This window comes from Lynx rufus, unplaced genomic scaffold (assembly GCF_022079265.1).
Source record: "Lynx rufus isolate CCGP_SWC_20201006 ecotype Redwood Valley unplaced genomic scaffold, mLynRuf1.p SCAF_18, whole genome shotgun sequence".
NCBI classification, from domain to species: Eukaryota; Metazoa; Chordata; class Mammalia; order Carnivora; family Felidae; genus Lynx; species Lynx rufus.
The window spans coordinates 22,681,148-22,696,579 of NW_025814832.1; the positions used below are offsets into that span (position 1 = coordinate 22,681,148).

Genomic DNA, 15,432 nt, shown 5'->3' on the forward strand with positions numbered 1-15,432 from the left:
GCACTGCCTGGAGGGAGGTGAGTCTGGCGCGCGCAGGTGCCGGAGAGAGTGGGGGTTTCTCTGCCTAAGACAGTGGGAGGAAGAGGAGGACGGGGTGGGATGGGGACCAAAGCACATTTTAGAATAAGGAAGCCACATATTCAAGTTCTAGGTGACTTTACTGCTGTGGGCAGACCCTCCCCCCCCCCCCCTGCCAACTCCTCAAGACTTTGGAAAACTCATGCATGCACAGAGGTCTGGTATAAGCTGGCGTTCTGGAGGAAGCAAGGAAAGGGGCCGAGCTCTGGGTCTGGGGCGATCTGGAGTGGAGATAAAGGAAAAGCCATGAAGCCAGCGCTGCCCAGTGAAAACAGAAGGGAAGCCGCACATGTAATCTTTCGGTTTTTTGCAGCCGTCGTGAGACCACAAAAAGAAAACAGGTGACGTTAATTTTAATAACAGATTTCATGGAACCCCAATTTACCCCCACATAACATTTCACTGGCCAGCAGATCAGCGCCAGGAAGCATGGGAATTTCAGCCTCCCGCCCCAAACTTGCAAGGGCAGCTTGAACCCTTCACAGGGTGCAGAATGTAGACCGAGTTCATGTAACCTGGGCCTGGGGGGCCAGGGGGACCCCCCGGGGCCTCTGGTGCAGGGGTGATCATGCGAGTGCTTGTATGTGATAATGTCTCTCCACTCCTGGGCGTTGCGAGATGCCAGACACTGATCGTTATCACCAATCCTCACAACGGCCCCGGGGCACTTATGATTAATGTCTTCCGCGTAAACTAGCCGTCAGAGCCGAGATTTGAGTCCCGCTCGCTCTGATCCCAAGTCCCAACAACACAACACAGCCTGTAAATGGTGTGTGTGTGTGTGTGTGTGTGTGTGTGTGTGTGTCAAGAGAAAGGGAGACACACGCCATATGGGGACTGAGGCAGGCTGTAGGCAGGGCCCTGGGTCCCCGCCCTGGCAGAGATCCTCCTCCAGGATCGAGAGGTGGTGAGGGAACATCTAGAGGCAAGCCGTGGCGGGGCTCTGTTGAGGGTGACAGTGGAGGCCCCACACACCCACGGGTCATGGGGCCGTGCTCGCCGTGGGACTGGCGGAGCCGAGGGCGGAGCCGGGTGTGAGGCTGAGTCTCAGGGTGCGGGGGCTGGGGGGACACCGTGGCTACTTTTCCTTGGCTGTGGAGGGTTGGGCGTGACCACCGCTGGACTCTTGCCCCTCAGTGGGAAGAGAGGGGCCGAGGACTTCCACGCCCTCCCCGTGTGCCGCCGAGGGGCGCCTGGGTGCGCTCACGCCATCCTCCCGGCTATTTGTCTGGGCCACTCTCTCCCAGGCCGGCAGCCAGGCTCCCGTGTGCTCCTTGGAGCCAAGATCCCAAGGCAAAGCCGGGAAGCCCAGGGGAGCGAGGGGGCTGGCCCGGGAACTCTCCCACCCCTGGCTGGTGCACAGGAAGAACACTGAGCGGGCCTGGCTGCCAGGGTAGGAGCACAGAGACGGGGAGAGGACAGCCCCTGCCTCCAGGGGGCAGGGATCAAGGACCCCAGATGGCAGGCTGGCAGCTCAGAGCCTCCAACCTGAGCAGATTCGGCACGACTCCAGGTTTCCACCGGATGAGGGGCCTCAAGGGAAAGGAGGAAATGACGCACGAGACAGAAACACTGTCTTACCAGAGGACCCATGTGGTTGGGGGTGGCCACCCCAACAGGCCTTCAGTCCGTCAACAAACGTCTACCGAGCGCCTCCCGTGTGCCAGCCCTGAGCCTCTACCTGCCTCCGCCGATGCTTATGGGATAACTAACCAGCTAACCAACCAACCAACCAACCAACAGGTATGGGATGCCCAGCAGGGGGGGAGGAGGGGGGCCGAACATAACCATAGAAGCACTTGCAATGGCCTTGCTTACCAGCTTTGCCCAGAGAGGAGGAGTGACTTTCTTAAGAGCTCTGAGCACGCCCAGACCTGAGCATTCCTTCAGAACCTCTGCCCCGAGCACCTACTGTGTGCAGCACTTCCCCCGTCCCCAGTGGGCACCAGAATCCTGCCCTCCTGGAGCGTAGGTCTAGGGTGGGAAGCCGACCTGGAACAAGGGACCCAGACACAGCACACCCACAGGGAGGGTGCGGGGTGCGCTGGAGGCAGGGGGGCCGGAGGGGGCTCTCCGAGGAAGTAGGGGGGCTCTCTGAGGAAGGGGGGCTCTCTGAGGAGCTGCTATTTGGGCAAAGACCAAAACAAGCACAGTGAGAGCGCAGTTCCGTGGATGGGGGCGGCGGGGGGGGGGGGGCACTGGGAGTTCCCAGCAAAGATCTTGAACAGGAGCATGTTATGAGGCAGTAGGGCTGCGGTGGGCGTGGGAAGAGCAGGGATGAGGTCAGAGGGCTGGGCAGGGCCAGCACGGCTGGTCAAGAGCGTGGATCTCACTCTCAGTGTGACCGGAAGACGGAAGACGTTGGAGAGTCAAAAGCAGGGGGCGAGATTCCCGATCTGATCTTTCTCCTGAAAGGACGGCCCGGCTCCTGCTGGAGCTGAGGGGCTCGAGGGGCAGGGAGCCAGGGGGGCGCTGTGCAGGGACCCCGGGAGCCAGATCCTGCTGCTGCACCGGGAAGGTCAGAGTGGAGGCCGAGAGAAGCCGATTCAGGACACGCTTGAAGGTGGGGATTCCAGGGAATGAGAGAAAGGGCAGGGGGTCCAAGGGCACCCTCACCACCCCTTTGCCTGTACATTTCGGGACACCCGGACGCAGTAGTCACAAACCCAGGGGTCCTTGGCCCAGGAGGCACCACCATCAGACTGGGGACCCTCCCCATCAGCCCCCAAGCCCAGGCCCCTGCTTCCAGGGAAGGGAAAACCCCAAGTGCAGCGCCCCCGCCTCCACCGCCCCATGGCAGCCCCCTTCAGGGAGGGAGAGGGATGGTTAAGAGTCAGCTCCAGGATAATGGGTAGATCCCAGGCCTGGTGGGGTTTAGAGGCCACCGTGGCCGATGTCTTGCCCTTGTCTGGATTTTCTGGGAGATGCCACCTGGAGCCAGGGGCCTGGGACCTAGGTCACAAGTCCTTGCCCCTCTGCCATCCCTCCTTTATCTGGGTCCCCCCTCGGGTCTAGTCTCTGGCTCGTCCTCGGAAGGGAGTGGTCAGATGTGAGCCTGGATGTAGGCCCCTGCAGTGGGCAGGGGCCCGGTGGCCCGGCGAGGTTGTAGCCACCTGGGAAAAACCAGCTCGGGCCTCTTCCTAGCCAGCCGAGCTCTGCAGGGCCAAGCTGGTGACGCTCAGCTCAAGGGTTCCAGGTCGTGCAGTGTCCTCTGGACCTCGGTCCCTGGAAAAGCCCACTAGGAAGGGGGTCACTGAGCCCGGGCATTCGGGGTCCTGTAGCTCAACCCCTTCTCTCCACATACAGACTAGGTTCCCTGGCAGCATGCGTTACAAAGGGGCTCTTCCCCTAGGGGATCTTGACAGGTAAGAGCCTCTTGCTTCCAGAACCCTTCAGCCCTCCAGAAGGCAGGGTAGAGATGGACATGCCAGGTTCTAATCCAAACTCTGCCACGTGCTTGCTCTGTGACCTTGGGCAAGTTGCTTACTCTCCCTGGGCCTCAGTTTCCTCATCTATATAATGGGGATAATGACGCATCACTATCAGGTTCACGTGAGGATTCACAGGTAGCTGGTCCCTCCCTCTTTCTTCCAGAGAAGGCGAGAAAACAGTAAAACGCCAAGAGTCCAAAGGGCAGGCTGGCAGCCCCTGGCTGACTCTGAGGGCTCCCAGGAGGCAGAAAGGGAAACTGAGGCAGCGAGTGCTGGTGGGAGGCTGCTGAGAAGAAGGTGCTGGTGGCAATAGGTGAGCAGAGCGGCAGCTATTTATTCTGGGGGTCCTGACCCCAGACACCCTCACCTCCCCCACTGCCGTCTCTCTGCTTGTTCCAAGCCTGGGGGCCATGAGGCCGGGAGCCGGAATCAGGAGGAAGGATGTGGCTGTGAGTCGGCTGCTCTGTGCATGGGGGGAGAAAGGAGGATGAGGCTCTGGACCTGGAACGGCAGAGGGAAGGGATGAGGGGCCGTGAGGCCCAGGCCCTGGTCCTCCTGCCCTCCTGGCCACCCCAGACCTCTGACCCCGAGTGTTTGGCCCTGTGGGGCACAGCCCTGGCCCTGCCGAGCAACCCCCACCGGTACCTCAGAGGAGCGGGCAGGTCTGTGTGCCCCTTCCCTGGACCTCACCCTCCCCACCGTCTGCCCCAGCCTGGAGACAGAAGCCACCTTGTTCCCCAAAATGAGGCTGGCACCGCCCACCCAGACCCACCTGGCTGTGCCCTCAGTGCTGGTCCAGGATGAGGGGCACCTGGGCGCTGTCCACCCGGGGGGGCAGCCGCTCGCCCGTGCGCACGTTGAACATGGGCAGCGTGGAAAGCGGCCGGGGCACCTCACGGCTGGATGCCATCTGTCGTAGTTCCTCCGTGTTCCCGCGGATCGTGCAGTGGTGGACCATCTGGATGCTGGGGGCACAGAGCCGGCAGAGTCATCAGCCCTGGGAGTCAACCCCGGTGAGACGCAGCGTGCCGCTGGCTGCGAGCCCCCCTGCCACCTCCCCCACCTGGTATGTAGGGGGAAGCTCGCACACACGACAGGTGAGGGGAGGACAAACTGGAAGGTCTTCGGTGACAGCTCAGCGGCCAGTCATGGGAGCAGAAGCCGTGGCTGCAGACGGCCTGGGTTCAAAGCTCTGTGTCCCTGGCAAGTTGCTTAACCGCTCTGCACCTCAGTTTCCCCAACTGTAAAATGGGGATAATAACAGGACTACCTTCTAGCGCTGTAGCAGCAATTAGGGGAGAAAAGTGTTTTTAGAAAGGCGCCTGGAGGGGCGCCTGGGTGGCGCAGTCGGTTAAGCGTCCGACTTCAGCCAGGTCACGATCTCGTGGTCCGTGAGTTCGAGCCCCGCGTCGGGCTCTGGGCTGATGGCTCGGAGCCTGGAGCCTGTTTCCGATTCTGTGTCTCCCTCTCTCTCTGCCCCTCCCCCATTCATGCTCTGTCTCTCTCTGTCCCAAAAATAAACGTTCAAAAAAAAAAATTTTTTTTTAAATAAAAAAAGAAAGGCGCCTGGAGCATGGTAAGAGCTTCCGGGATGCTAAGACATGAAGAGATACCCACGGTGGATATATTATTTCCAGAGGCCGGTGTCTGCTGGGCTTTATATACTGATGACCCTGTAGGATCCTTCCAGCACTCAGCTCCCTCCCCTAATACTCTCTCCTACCACTGACCGTCCAGCCCTCCCCGCCTCATCCCTGTCTTAGTCTGGCAAACCTACCCCCTCTCTCTTCCCACCTCCCACTTTTGCTCACGCATTCTCCTGCCTGGCCTTGACAGTCTCATCTTCTGGCTCCTCCCATCTAGCCTCCCTTGCCTTTGTACCTTGACCCCTCCCAACCTGCTCCAGTCTGCCCCCAGCACCAACTAGCTCTGGACACCGAGTCTCTTCTTTCTGTCTTTATTTCAGACCAAGGCTCCTTGAGGCCTGCACCAAGCCCCGGGCTCAATGGGCCTGGAATCCCCGCGTCCTTCCTGAACTCAGTTTCTTCCCAGAAGGCTCAGCCTCGTTCTCATCTGACAAGTCTCATGAGCTTGCTTTCCGCTGTCTGGGGCAAGCTTTAGTTCACTCTGAGAAGGAGGGTCGCACGATGTAACCTAGCACGAAGACTTGCTTTGGGTTCGAATGTGAGTTCTCCTCCTTACTGGCTGTGTGACCTTATGCAAGTCACTTAACTTCTCTGTGCCACGATTTCCCCGACTGTAATGCGGTTGCTGTGCAAATTAAATGAGTTAATGCAGGGAAAACAAATCTCGCCTGGTCAGCATCACGGCAAGCGGCAGCTAATGTTACAGGGAGCTTGCTGTTGCTATCATAATTATCAATGTTGTTTTGTTATAGCGGGCCCACTGCTGTGCTTAGCCTCCAGTAAAGGGATGTTTCCAAGCCCCTTTCCACGAACCCACCCACATTTGTGAGTCCAGCTTGGAGATATTTTCCCAGACTACTGGTTGCCAGGTGAGACAGCACGAACCTTTCATCACAAACAATAAAGGGCTGGGGCCCTAGGCAGGGCGGAAGCTACCCTACTTGCCTCTGGGCTACTGATCAAATGGGGAAGGGGCAATGACCCCCACCCCTGTCCAAGTCTCAGTTAGTGGACTGAGCTAGACTCCAGCTAGACTCCGGCTAGAACCTGACAGATGAGACGACAGATCAGACTCTCTAGCTTCACGCCGAACGGGCCACACTCCTCCTCGGGGGTGGGGGAGTAGGACCAAGTCCCGTCTGGTTGGCGGGAGGGGGTGGGGTCACCCTAGAAGGCCAGGGTAGGATCCAGATGAGCTCTTGAGTCTGGAATTTGGCAAGCAGAGTTGTCCAAAACACAATTTTCCATTCCCAGGCAAGGGGAGGCTGAGGGAGAAAGGAAGTAAGAAACATGTGGATGCTTAGGGCTGGAGGCAGCTGGGCAGGTAATGCCCTGGGTAGGAGAAGGGCCTGAGTTAACGGGCCCCCTCCCTGCCCCCAGCCCCACATCTGGGTCTCATTAGTCTGGCAACACACACAGGTGGAAAATGTTCTGGGGGATGTTTTTCCAGAGCAGGAGGAGAAGCCAGACCCGCACCGCCTTCTCCCACAGTCCTTCCACATCAGCACTTGGACAGACGAATGAAGGGGCAGGCATTGCTACACATGCACACACACACACACACACAGCCCACTACCAACACACAACGGACGAACGAAGGGGCAGGCATTGCTACACATGCACACACACACACACACACACACACACGGCCCACTACCAACACACAACGCTCGAGCCCTGTCTCTGGCACACAGACCACACGAGAGGGTCAGGCTGGACGGCTTTCTGGCCAGCAAAATCTGATACGGACAGCAGAATCACAATTTGCGGTTTGAAAAAAAAGGTAGTTTCAAAAAACTTTTGAAAAAATGGTAGACATTGAACAAGCAAAAACAAGAATTGAATTTGTGGAAATAAATCGACGCAAACCAACAAGGGCTAATATGGCACCTGGTAAACCCGGGGATTGATTGAAACTTGATGAAGATTTTCTGATACCTTCGGAGCTACAACACCGACCCAGGAAAGCTGGCCGCTGGTGGAAATATCTGGTCAGAAGAGAATTTCCACAATGGCAGAAGATGTGAGTGATCAAATTGGGCACGGCCAAAAAAATGGAAGAATGAAATCTTCCTTGAAAAACGTACATGGAAAATCCTCCACCTCTCTGGGAAAAAATTCTATCAAATAGAAATGAGAATAAGAGGGGCGCCTGGGTGGCTCGGTCGGTTAAGCGTCCGACTTCGACTCAGGTCATGATCTCACGGTCCGTGAGTTCGAGCCCCGCGTCGGGCTCTGTGCTGACAGCTCAGAGCCTGGAGCCTGTTTCAGATTCTGTGTCTCCCTCTCTCTCTGCCCCTCCCCTGTTCATGCTCTGTCTCTCTCTGTCTCAAAAATAAATAAACGTTAAAAAAAGTTTAAAAAAATGAGAATAAAAAAAAAAAAAGCAGAGGCTTTCCATTGCCTTGTGGTCAAAGATGACCAAGGAATCAAATCGACCTAGGTAAGTTGAAGAAGTACATTTCCGTTCACTCTGGAAAATATTTTCCCCATAAAAATTCACAACTGTTGATGGGGCACCTGGGTGGCTCAGCTGGTTAAGCGTCTGACTCTCGATTTCAACTCAGGTCATGATCTCATGGTTTGTGAGTTTGAACCCCGCGTAGGGCTCTGCACTGACAGCACAGAGCCTGCTGGGGATTCTCTCTCCCTCTCTCCCTGCCCCTCGCCTCCTCTCAAAATAAATAAATAAACTTAAAGAAAATTCACAAATGTTGGTATAATTCTGATTCTAAAAGCGTTTCTATCCCTCAACCCAATGGGTTGCGATGGTGGGGTCAAAATGGTGGGTTGGAAACCAGGGTCTCAGAACACCCTGAAATCAGCTGGCACATTCGTTTCAAAACTCGCATGCGGATGGGAGGCCCCACACCTCAGCCCTTCTTCCCGGGGTACCTGGCTTGTCAGATGCCCACACTATCTGGCAGCTCCCGTCTGCACCTCCCAGGAGGGAACGATGGGACTATTGTGACCCTCACGGGATTCTGGTGACCTCACAATGTCCCCCTGAGGTCACCACAGAGATAACCTTGCCGCCTCCTGCACCTGAGGCACAAGTCTGTGAGGCCAGCCGTGGGTGATCATCCTTGGTCCTCCTTCTGGCCACCCAGGGGAAGGCTTGGGCCGGAGCCCTCTGCGGGCGGAAGCCTCTGAGGGAACCAGGAGCAGAGACTCACCTCACCCACCGAGGAGAGACCGAGGGGAGACTTCGGCCACCACCCTGGAGGTCCTTGCGCCTAGTTCCCTTCACCCGCCCCAGGGAGAGATGCAGAAAAACACTTCGCTGCTGCCCACATCTCCACCCTTGGCCTCGAACGCTCTGCAGGGTGCGGGCCGGCAGGCCAGCCCATCCGGAGCCCCTAGCGAGAGTGAGACTGAGTGCCCAGCCAGCCCCAAAGTCCGCCAGAAGCCCAGCATATCCAAGGTGATCCTGGGGGTTGTGGCCCACAAGGGGGCGCACAGACACGTGACGCTGACCACGCTGAAGAAGGCCGTCGCCACCGCAGGCTACAACATGACCCAAAACGCCTGGCGCTTCAAGCGAGCGGTCAAGGGGCTGGTGGACAAAGGCATGCTCAAGCAGGTGACCGGCAAGGGGGCCCTGGGCTCCTTCCGCATTGGCAACAAGTATGCCTCCAAGGTCAAGGGCAGGTCCCAGAGCCGGCGCCAGTCTGGGCAGCGCAGGTCTGGGCAGCGCCGAGCCGGGCAACGCCGGCCTGGGCAGCGCAGGTTGCAAGCAGGCTCCCAGAAGGGGCACAAGCGACTAAACAAGGGGGTCCGCAGGGTGGCCAGATGTCGCCGCAATTAACGAGGCAGGCCAGGCAAGCAGGCAGGGGTGCCAGGCCCGCCAAAGGCTCAGTGCAGTGGAAATAAAAGGAGCCTAACTTATTTCACATCTGCCTCCTGGAATCTTTGGGGCTCAAGGAGGTGGGAGGGGAAGAAGACTGGGAACAGAGGAGGGTAAGGCCGTGGGGAGCGGGCACCTGGGCAAAATAAGGGTGAGACGGATTTGGGAAGGGCTGGGGGAATTGAAAGCATCCACAGACATTAGCTAGTTCAATGACAACATCAGTGATGCTGCAGGTGGAGAAACCAGGGCCAGAGAGTGTCATGGTAATTGTGTGACAGAACCCAGCCTGGAACCATACGTGGTGTGAGAGTGTCTGTGTGTGTGTGTGTGTGTGTGTGTGTGCGCGCGCAGCCTCTTAGGTTGCTTCTCAACCCCCGCCCCCACGGTGGCAGCGAGCCCCCAGACCTGGCTGGCTCCCCACCCTTGCCCATCCCAGGTTAAAGTCCTCCGTGGAGACCAGGAAATGAGAAGGCTGGGTCAGGAAAGGTCAAGCCCAGCAACCAGTCAGCCCAGAACTGGAGCTCAGAGGCCAGGGGCGGACCCCATCATCCCAGAGCAATCTGGCTTGTCTGTGCTGCTCATGGAGGTTAGAGGGTCCACCCCAACAGTCTAGGGGGGCTCCCACCCAGCCCCCCGCTTTCCCCTACTCACTCAGAGGTGGCCAGGTCTCTCTTCAGCCTGTGGGAAAGCAAGGGAAGGGATTAGTTATTACCCATAAGCCTCTCCTGGTTCCAGGCCAGGCAAGAGGTCCCCACTCCTTTCCTGGATGAGGACCCTGCTCCCTGAGAGGTCTGCGTACCTGGGCAGCCACAGTGCCCTCCCTGCCCTCTGTCCCCCACACTCACCGTCCCTCCCGCCGGCAGCACATGATGTAGGCCAGCAGCAGGGTGAGTAGCAAAGCCACCAACAGTGGCACCAGGAGGGTGACTAGCGCATCAGTGAGGAAGTCTCGGGCCGTGGCCTCAGTGGGTGGGCAGAAGAACGGGTCATGTTCCAGAATCCCATCGCCTGGGGTGGGCACGTCATCTGCAGGCTCTGGCACTGACTTATCCACCTGCTCAGAGAGCCCAGTTGGCTAGACACAGAGACCCCACGGGGAGAGGGCAGGGGTGCCCCCAGGGCAGCTGCCTCCCCCAGCTTGACCTAGCAGGACAAGCACTGGAATAAGAACCAAGACAGAAAATCTAGGAGAGGCAGGTCCATACAGTGGTTAGAGCACACCTCTAGGGTCCTCCCGCCTGGGTTCGAATCCTGATTCAGACAAATGCTATGCTGGATGACTTACCTCCAGCTGCCTCAGTTTCTTCCCCTGCAAAGTCAGAATACTAATAGTGGTACCTGTCTCTGGGGTGGTGGGGAGGGTAAGACATGTTGATTGGATAGTGCCTAGCACACAGCAAGTGCTCAGAGTTGTTGATTATCAGTCTTTGGCCGCACTGTCGGTCAATTCACAGGGACAGAGTATTCCAGGGGTTCCCAGCCCGGGGAGCCGGGGTCTCTAGGAACCCTAGATAATTCTGTTCAATATCCCAAAGGGCAGTAGCGAGCATCTTTGGTTTATAACTTGGAGGTGGAAACTATCTGGAAACTATCCCAGGCAGATTTGGACACCTTGGAAGGAAGCAGACAGAGCTGTCCCAAAGAGTACCCTTGTGGGGAAAGGGTGCTGGAATTGCTCTACGGGAGCGAAGTTTCCAACTATTGGAGACTGCTGGAGCCGGGAGATGCCTTTCCTGGATTATGGACTCTGTCGCCCTCTCGTGGGACGAGGTGGAACTTCGGAGCGCGCGCGTTCGAGCACGGCGGGGTGGGGGGAGGGGGCGGGATGTGGGGAGGGGGCGGGGGGGGGTTGCTGTTGCGCGCAGTGTCTACTCAGAGAAAGAAACAGGAACAGAGGGATGGGGTGGGGAAGAAGGGTAGGGGGGAGACTGTGATGGGGGGCATGCCCCATCCCCATCCCCAGAGCCAGGGCCCCTCCTCACCAAGGACACATTGCACCAGTCCACACGAAAGTGAGGTGCCAAGGTGTCGTAGCAGGACAGAAGCGGAGGCTGGCCCTGGGCGCAACGAGCATGGCTGTCGGGAGATGCCACCATCTTCAGGCAGGTGGAGAAGGGTGAGGCCGAGCCCACCTTGATGTAAACCCTGGGCCCAGATAGAAGCCACGGTTAACAAATTGGGGAGGGGATGTACACTGGGCACTGGAGGTTTGGGGGTTGCAGGGCCACCTTGAGACCTGGGTTATGGGTGAGAGTACATAGCTCCACATCCTTCTAGGGGGCCTTACACTCCCACGAATGTCTTTGGATAGCTGGATCGTTTATGTCCTCGTAGGGTACCAGGGAGTGCGCCGTTTGGGGTAACTAAGGTTTGGGCTCCTCCTCCAGGTGGCCTTCCCGGATTGCACGCTTACCCTTCCTTGCGACCCTCAATGGGAAGGGGGACGCGACCCCCACGGTCCAAGGCAGAGGTAACGTTGAGTAGCTGAAGCTCCCCTGACTCCCAGAGCCCTCCCAAGGCTGTGAGGAAGCGACTGGCGGGCGTCGAGGGCAGCACTTCCTCCACATCGTGGCTTCGAACCAGGAACTCAGCCTGGTAAGGCAGCAGGGGGCCTGGAAATGCCAGGTTGGCACCCAGTTCTGCATGGATCCTTCCCAAGCCTCCCCACCAACCCACACTCAAGCCCCTCCCCATGCCCCCTGACTCCTCCCTTCCTCCCTAAAATCCCCATGCATCACAGGCCCCAAATGCCCTCCCCGTGGCCTCAACGACTTGCCCAAGGCCCCACGCACTGTCAGCAGAACAGCCAGTTTATACAACTCTAGAGCCCTCCCATGATGCCCGGCTCCCACTATGCCCAAGTGTCCCCTTCACATCCCCCTCCCTCCTTCCAAGGGAAATCCCCCAAGATGGGCTTGGTGGGTGGGAGTGGGGCAGGGGTATGGCTGGTGGTACCTTCTGGGTCTCCAATCAACAGCACCAGCCTCTGCCAGGTGGTGTCAAAGCTGTCCCGATTGTATGCTATGACCTGGCAGGGGGAGGGGATGGGGAAGAGGGCTGAGGGACGGGGTTAGGGGACAAGACATGCGGAGAGGACAGAGACGCCCTCACCTAAGAGGCATCTAAATTATGTACATGAACATGAACGAATGCCCACATGGGACCCAGCCACTGGGGTCCCTGCTGGTACCTCGATGACCTGGCGCCCACGATCTTCTGGGGTGGGGGTGCCGTAGAGGAAGCCAGGGTGGTGGGGGCTGCGCTGGGTGTAACGGAGCCACCGAGGCAGGTCTGGGTGTCCCTGGAGGTGGGCGTGGTAGGTGATAGGGACGGTGGGTGGGACATCTGGTGAAAGGGAGGAGATTGGAGAAATGACCGGAGCCTTCGCCAGCCCCTGGCCAGTCCCCAGCCGTCCGCCCAACGCCCTTGGGGCCCCTCTCACCAACGTGCTCAGAAAGACTGGGGAAGGTTTCCTGGTCCAAGGTGTGCACAAAGACGCGGCCCACAAGAGGCTGCAAGGTGGTCTGCTGGGCCTCGGTGTCCCCCAGCCCTGCCAAGAGACCTGTGGGGACCCCAGAACCCCCAAACACACGCATCAGCCTTAGTATCAGGCAGGGGATAAGCTCCTGGTGCCCCTAAGAGACAGAAGTGGTGGTGGCGGGGGCCGGGGGGCGGGGGGGGCTCTCAGGAAAGGACAGGGTGGGGCCTGGCTGTGACAAGTCCTAGACCTTTGTTGGTTTGGGTTCGTGGGAGCCCCCTCCCCCACTCATTTTAGGCTTCCTTGGAGGAGTCACAGTGGGCGGGGACTGCTGTCGGCCCGAGAGGGGTGTGAGATGGGGGGGTGGTGTATGTGTGTTAAAGGCACTTGGAAAAGAACCCTTAAGAATGCTGGGTGTCTGGGAGGCTGGAGGGGAGGGGGAGAGGGAAGGAAATTTTGGAGGAGGTGGGTAGCCATTCTGGAACCCTCTCCCCTTTCCCCGCATACACAGGGAGAGGGACCCACAGGAGAGGCCAGGAAAAGCTGAGCCAGTAGGATCCTGTGCCCCAGGGAGAGTATTTGCCCCAGCGGGCCCCCACACCCTCACGGCCAAATTTAGCCTGGGCCCAGAAAGAAGGCAGACCAGCCAGCCCATTAAAGGGCCCACGACGCTCCGGGCCTGTGCCGTCAGGCCCACCTCGGCCTAGGGCACCCCACCCTTCAGAGCTCCCGGCCCCCCACTTCCCGGAGCCCTGCTCCCAGCCCCATTTCCCTGGACCTCCCACCGGACACAGCATTAACACCCCAAAGTCCTTCTGGCTCCTGCCCCCAGACTCCTCCCCTGAGGGACCTCTGTACTTTCGTCTCTCCACCCCTAAATCCTGTCCCTTCATCCTGGGCCTCCTCCCAGAAGAAGGCCCCAACTTGCCCACAAGGAGAAGAATCCAGATTACTGCTGCTGCCATGGCTGCCCCAGCCTGCCCGGCCCCAGTGAGTGACAGAGACAGGAGCGGTGGGGAGGAGAGAGGGAGGAGAGGAGGGAGGGGAGGAGAGAGGGAGGGACAATGGGGAGGTGTCCCAGAGCAGCTGGCCCCAGCTTCTGCCGGCGGGTCCCTCCCCATTCCCACCCAGAGCAGGCACTGACCCTGGGGTGGACAATCTCTTCACATGACAAGGTCCCTCCAACGATCCCCTCCAGGTGGTCAGAGAATGTTTTCTAAGCCACTAACCTGATTCCCCCCTAAAAACACTAAGGGCTCCCCCTTGCCCTGAGTGTCCGGCTGTCGATGGCTTTCAGACCCTGACTGTACCTGGCCCTCCTGTCCAGAATCCCCTCCTCTCCCCACTACCGACCACACACACACTACCCCAGGGCTTCTGCACAGCCTCGCCCCACCCCTGACACACTCCCCTAAGCCTCCCAAGTGCCTTGCAAAAGCTTAGGGTTCCCTTCCTGCCCTCCTCCGGCCAGCACACTCCATCATCTCGCAAGGACACGGCACAGGCCTCCTCTCCTCCCTGAAGTCTCCCTTTGCCCCCTCCTTCCGCTAGGCTGAGCTGGGTGGCCCCTTGGCCCCTGTGCACAGCATCACGGGGCGGACCAGAGTCTTATTATCTTTGTATCCCTGGATCTGGCGCAGGCAGGTTAGGGGACTAGGTGACGGCCTCCTTACAAGTACGCTGAACAGCTGGGTGCCTGTTCACCCAGCCCGTGTCCCCAGACCCAAGTACTCCCAGCGTGTACCCCAGGTCTGGGAAGACAGACTGCGGCCTGCAGGCCTGGACGCACATCCTCCCCTTGACCACTCAGCTGGAGACGGGGGGGGGGGGGGGGGGGCGTGAAAAACTCAATTGCCCTCTCTAGGCTCTGTTCTGGCAACTACAACTTGGCCAGGACACTGCTTACCTCTCGACGCCCTTGTGAGGAAGCCTCAACATCATGAACTCTGGCGCATGCGTACAGAGCACCTACCGCGTGCCAGGCACAGAGGAAGCCTCGACGGGCAGCACCCTGCCCCCCACGGAGCTTGCACACCACCGGTGGGTAATGACAGGTAATCCCCCGCCTGCGACTCTGCTCCAGGCTTTACGGACATTTTACGGGCAGTAACTCGTTCCATTCCCCCAGCAGTTCCGTGAGGCCAGTGTTATTTCATCCCCATTTTCAGGTGCGAAAAGGGAGGCCCTTCTCTTTGGGGGCTTCTTGGAGCAGACAGAGGGGACTCTCCCCAGCTGCCCTGAGGAGGAGGCAGAGACCCACAGGTGCCAGGGTTCCAAAATGCTCTGTGTTCGGTGAGCACCCCTCCCGGGCCCTGAGATGAAGGGCCCTGGCATCTCACCGCCATACCCAACACCCCAAGCAAGGGTGGTGGGGCCCGAGGGACAGGGTGTCGGCCTGCCGGCGGGAATGACCAGCACGTGGGCAGCTTACTTAGTCCTCGTCTTTTTTGCTGTCTCTCCACCTGACCGTCCCACCCGTCCCTGGAGAGCCACCAAATTCCAGAGTCAGCGTCCACTCAGGCTCTCAGGCAGGGCAGGCTTTGTCCCAGAATCACCTTGGCACCTGTCCGCCTTCTCAGAGATGGAGGGCACGAGGGAGAAAGGTTCTGGAGAAAGCGAAAAAGTCAGAGGGCTCTGGGCGGGGGAGGGGGGAGGCAGAGGTGCCAGGACTGGCCAGCGGCCCAGGCCTCAGCCCCTCCGTGGCTCCATGTGACTCCTCTGCTATATTTGGAGCGACCCACTCACACCCTCCGCTGTTTTCAGGTAGCAGGGCCCGAACCCAGTGCTGCCAGGCCCACAGAGGCCAGCTTCCTTACGGATCCTTTTCCCCTCCGCCTCCAAACCAGGGGACCCAGGGACTGTGCCAGGGGTCAGCTGGAAGTCCCCTGTGGCCCACCAGAGGACCTCTCCCACTCAGCACTGTCTGGATGGTAACCTGCCTCTGTAACT

General features: G+C 58.9%; 1 protein-coding gene and 1 long non-coding RNA gene across 2 annotated transcripts; one reads left to right on the forward strand and one right to left on the reverse strand.

Moving 5' to 3' along the window:
* The first annotated feature begins 1,699 nt into the window (after positions 1-1,699).
* LOC124512978 (uncharacterized) lies at positions 1,700-6,227 on the forward strand. The gene is made up of 3 exons (XR_006962270.1): positions 1,700-1,821; positions 4,429-4,575; positions 5,476-6,227. It is a non-coding gene; the product is annotated as an uncharacterized LOC124512978 (long non-coding RNA).
* On the reverse strand, positions 4,294-13,448 carry SGCA (sarcoglycan alpha). The gene is made up of 9 exons (XM_047080658.1): positions 13,412-13,448; positions 12,448-12,567; positions 12,196-12,350; positions 11,961-12,033; positions 11,419-11,617; positions 10,988-11,150; positions 9,851-10,059; positions 9,657-9,683; positions 4,294-4,474 (listed from the first exon to the last, which is right to left on the reverse strand). Exons 1-9 carry the CDS (start codon positions 13,446-13,448, stop codon positions 4,294-4,296), a joined length of 1,164 nt encoding a protein of 387 aa, XP_046936614.1.
* Positions 13,449-15,432: the final 1,984 nt, after the last annotated feature.

What these genes read in the sequence shown, in the direction of transcription:
- SGCA (XM_047080658.1), bottom strand. Translation starts at nt 13,448, where the DNA reads ATGGCAGCAGCAGTAATCTGGATTCTTCTCCTTGTGG. An exon ending in CTGGATTCTTCTCCTTGTGG is followed by an intron (nt 12,568 to 13,411) that starts GCAAGTTGGGGC and finishes GGGTCCCCACAG; the next exon opens with GTCTCTTGGCAGGGCTGGGG. An exon ending in AGAGACCTGGCCACCTCTGA is followed by an intron (nt 4,475 to 9,656) that starts GTGAGTAGGGGA and finishes CTGTGCCCCCAG; the next exon opens with CATCCAGATGGTCCACCACT.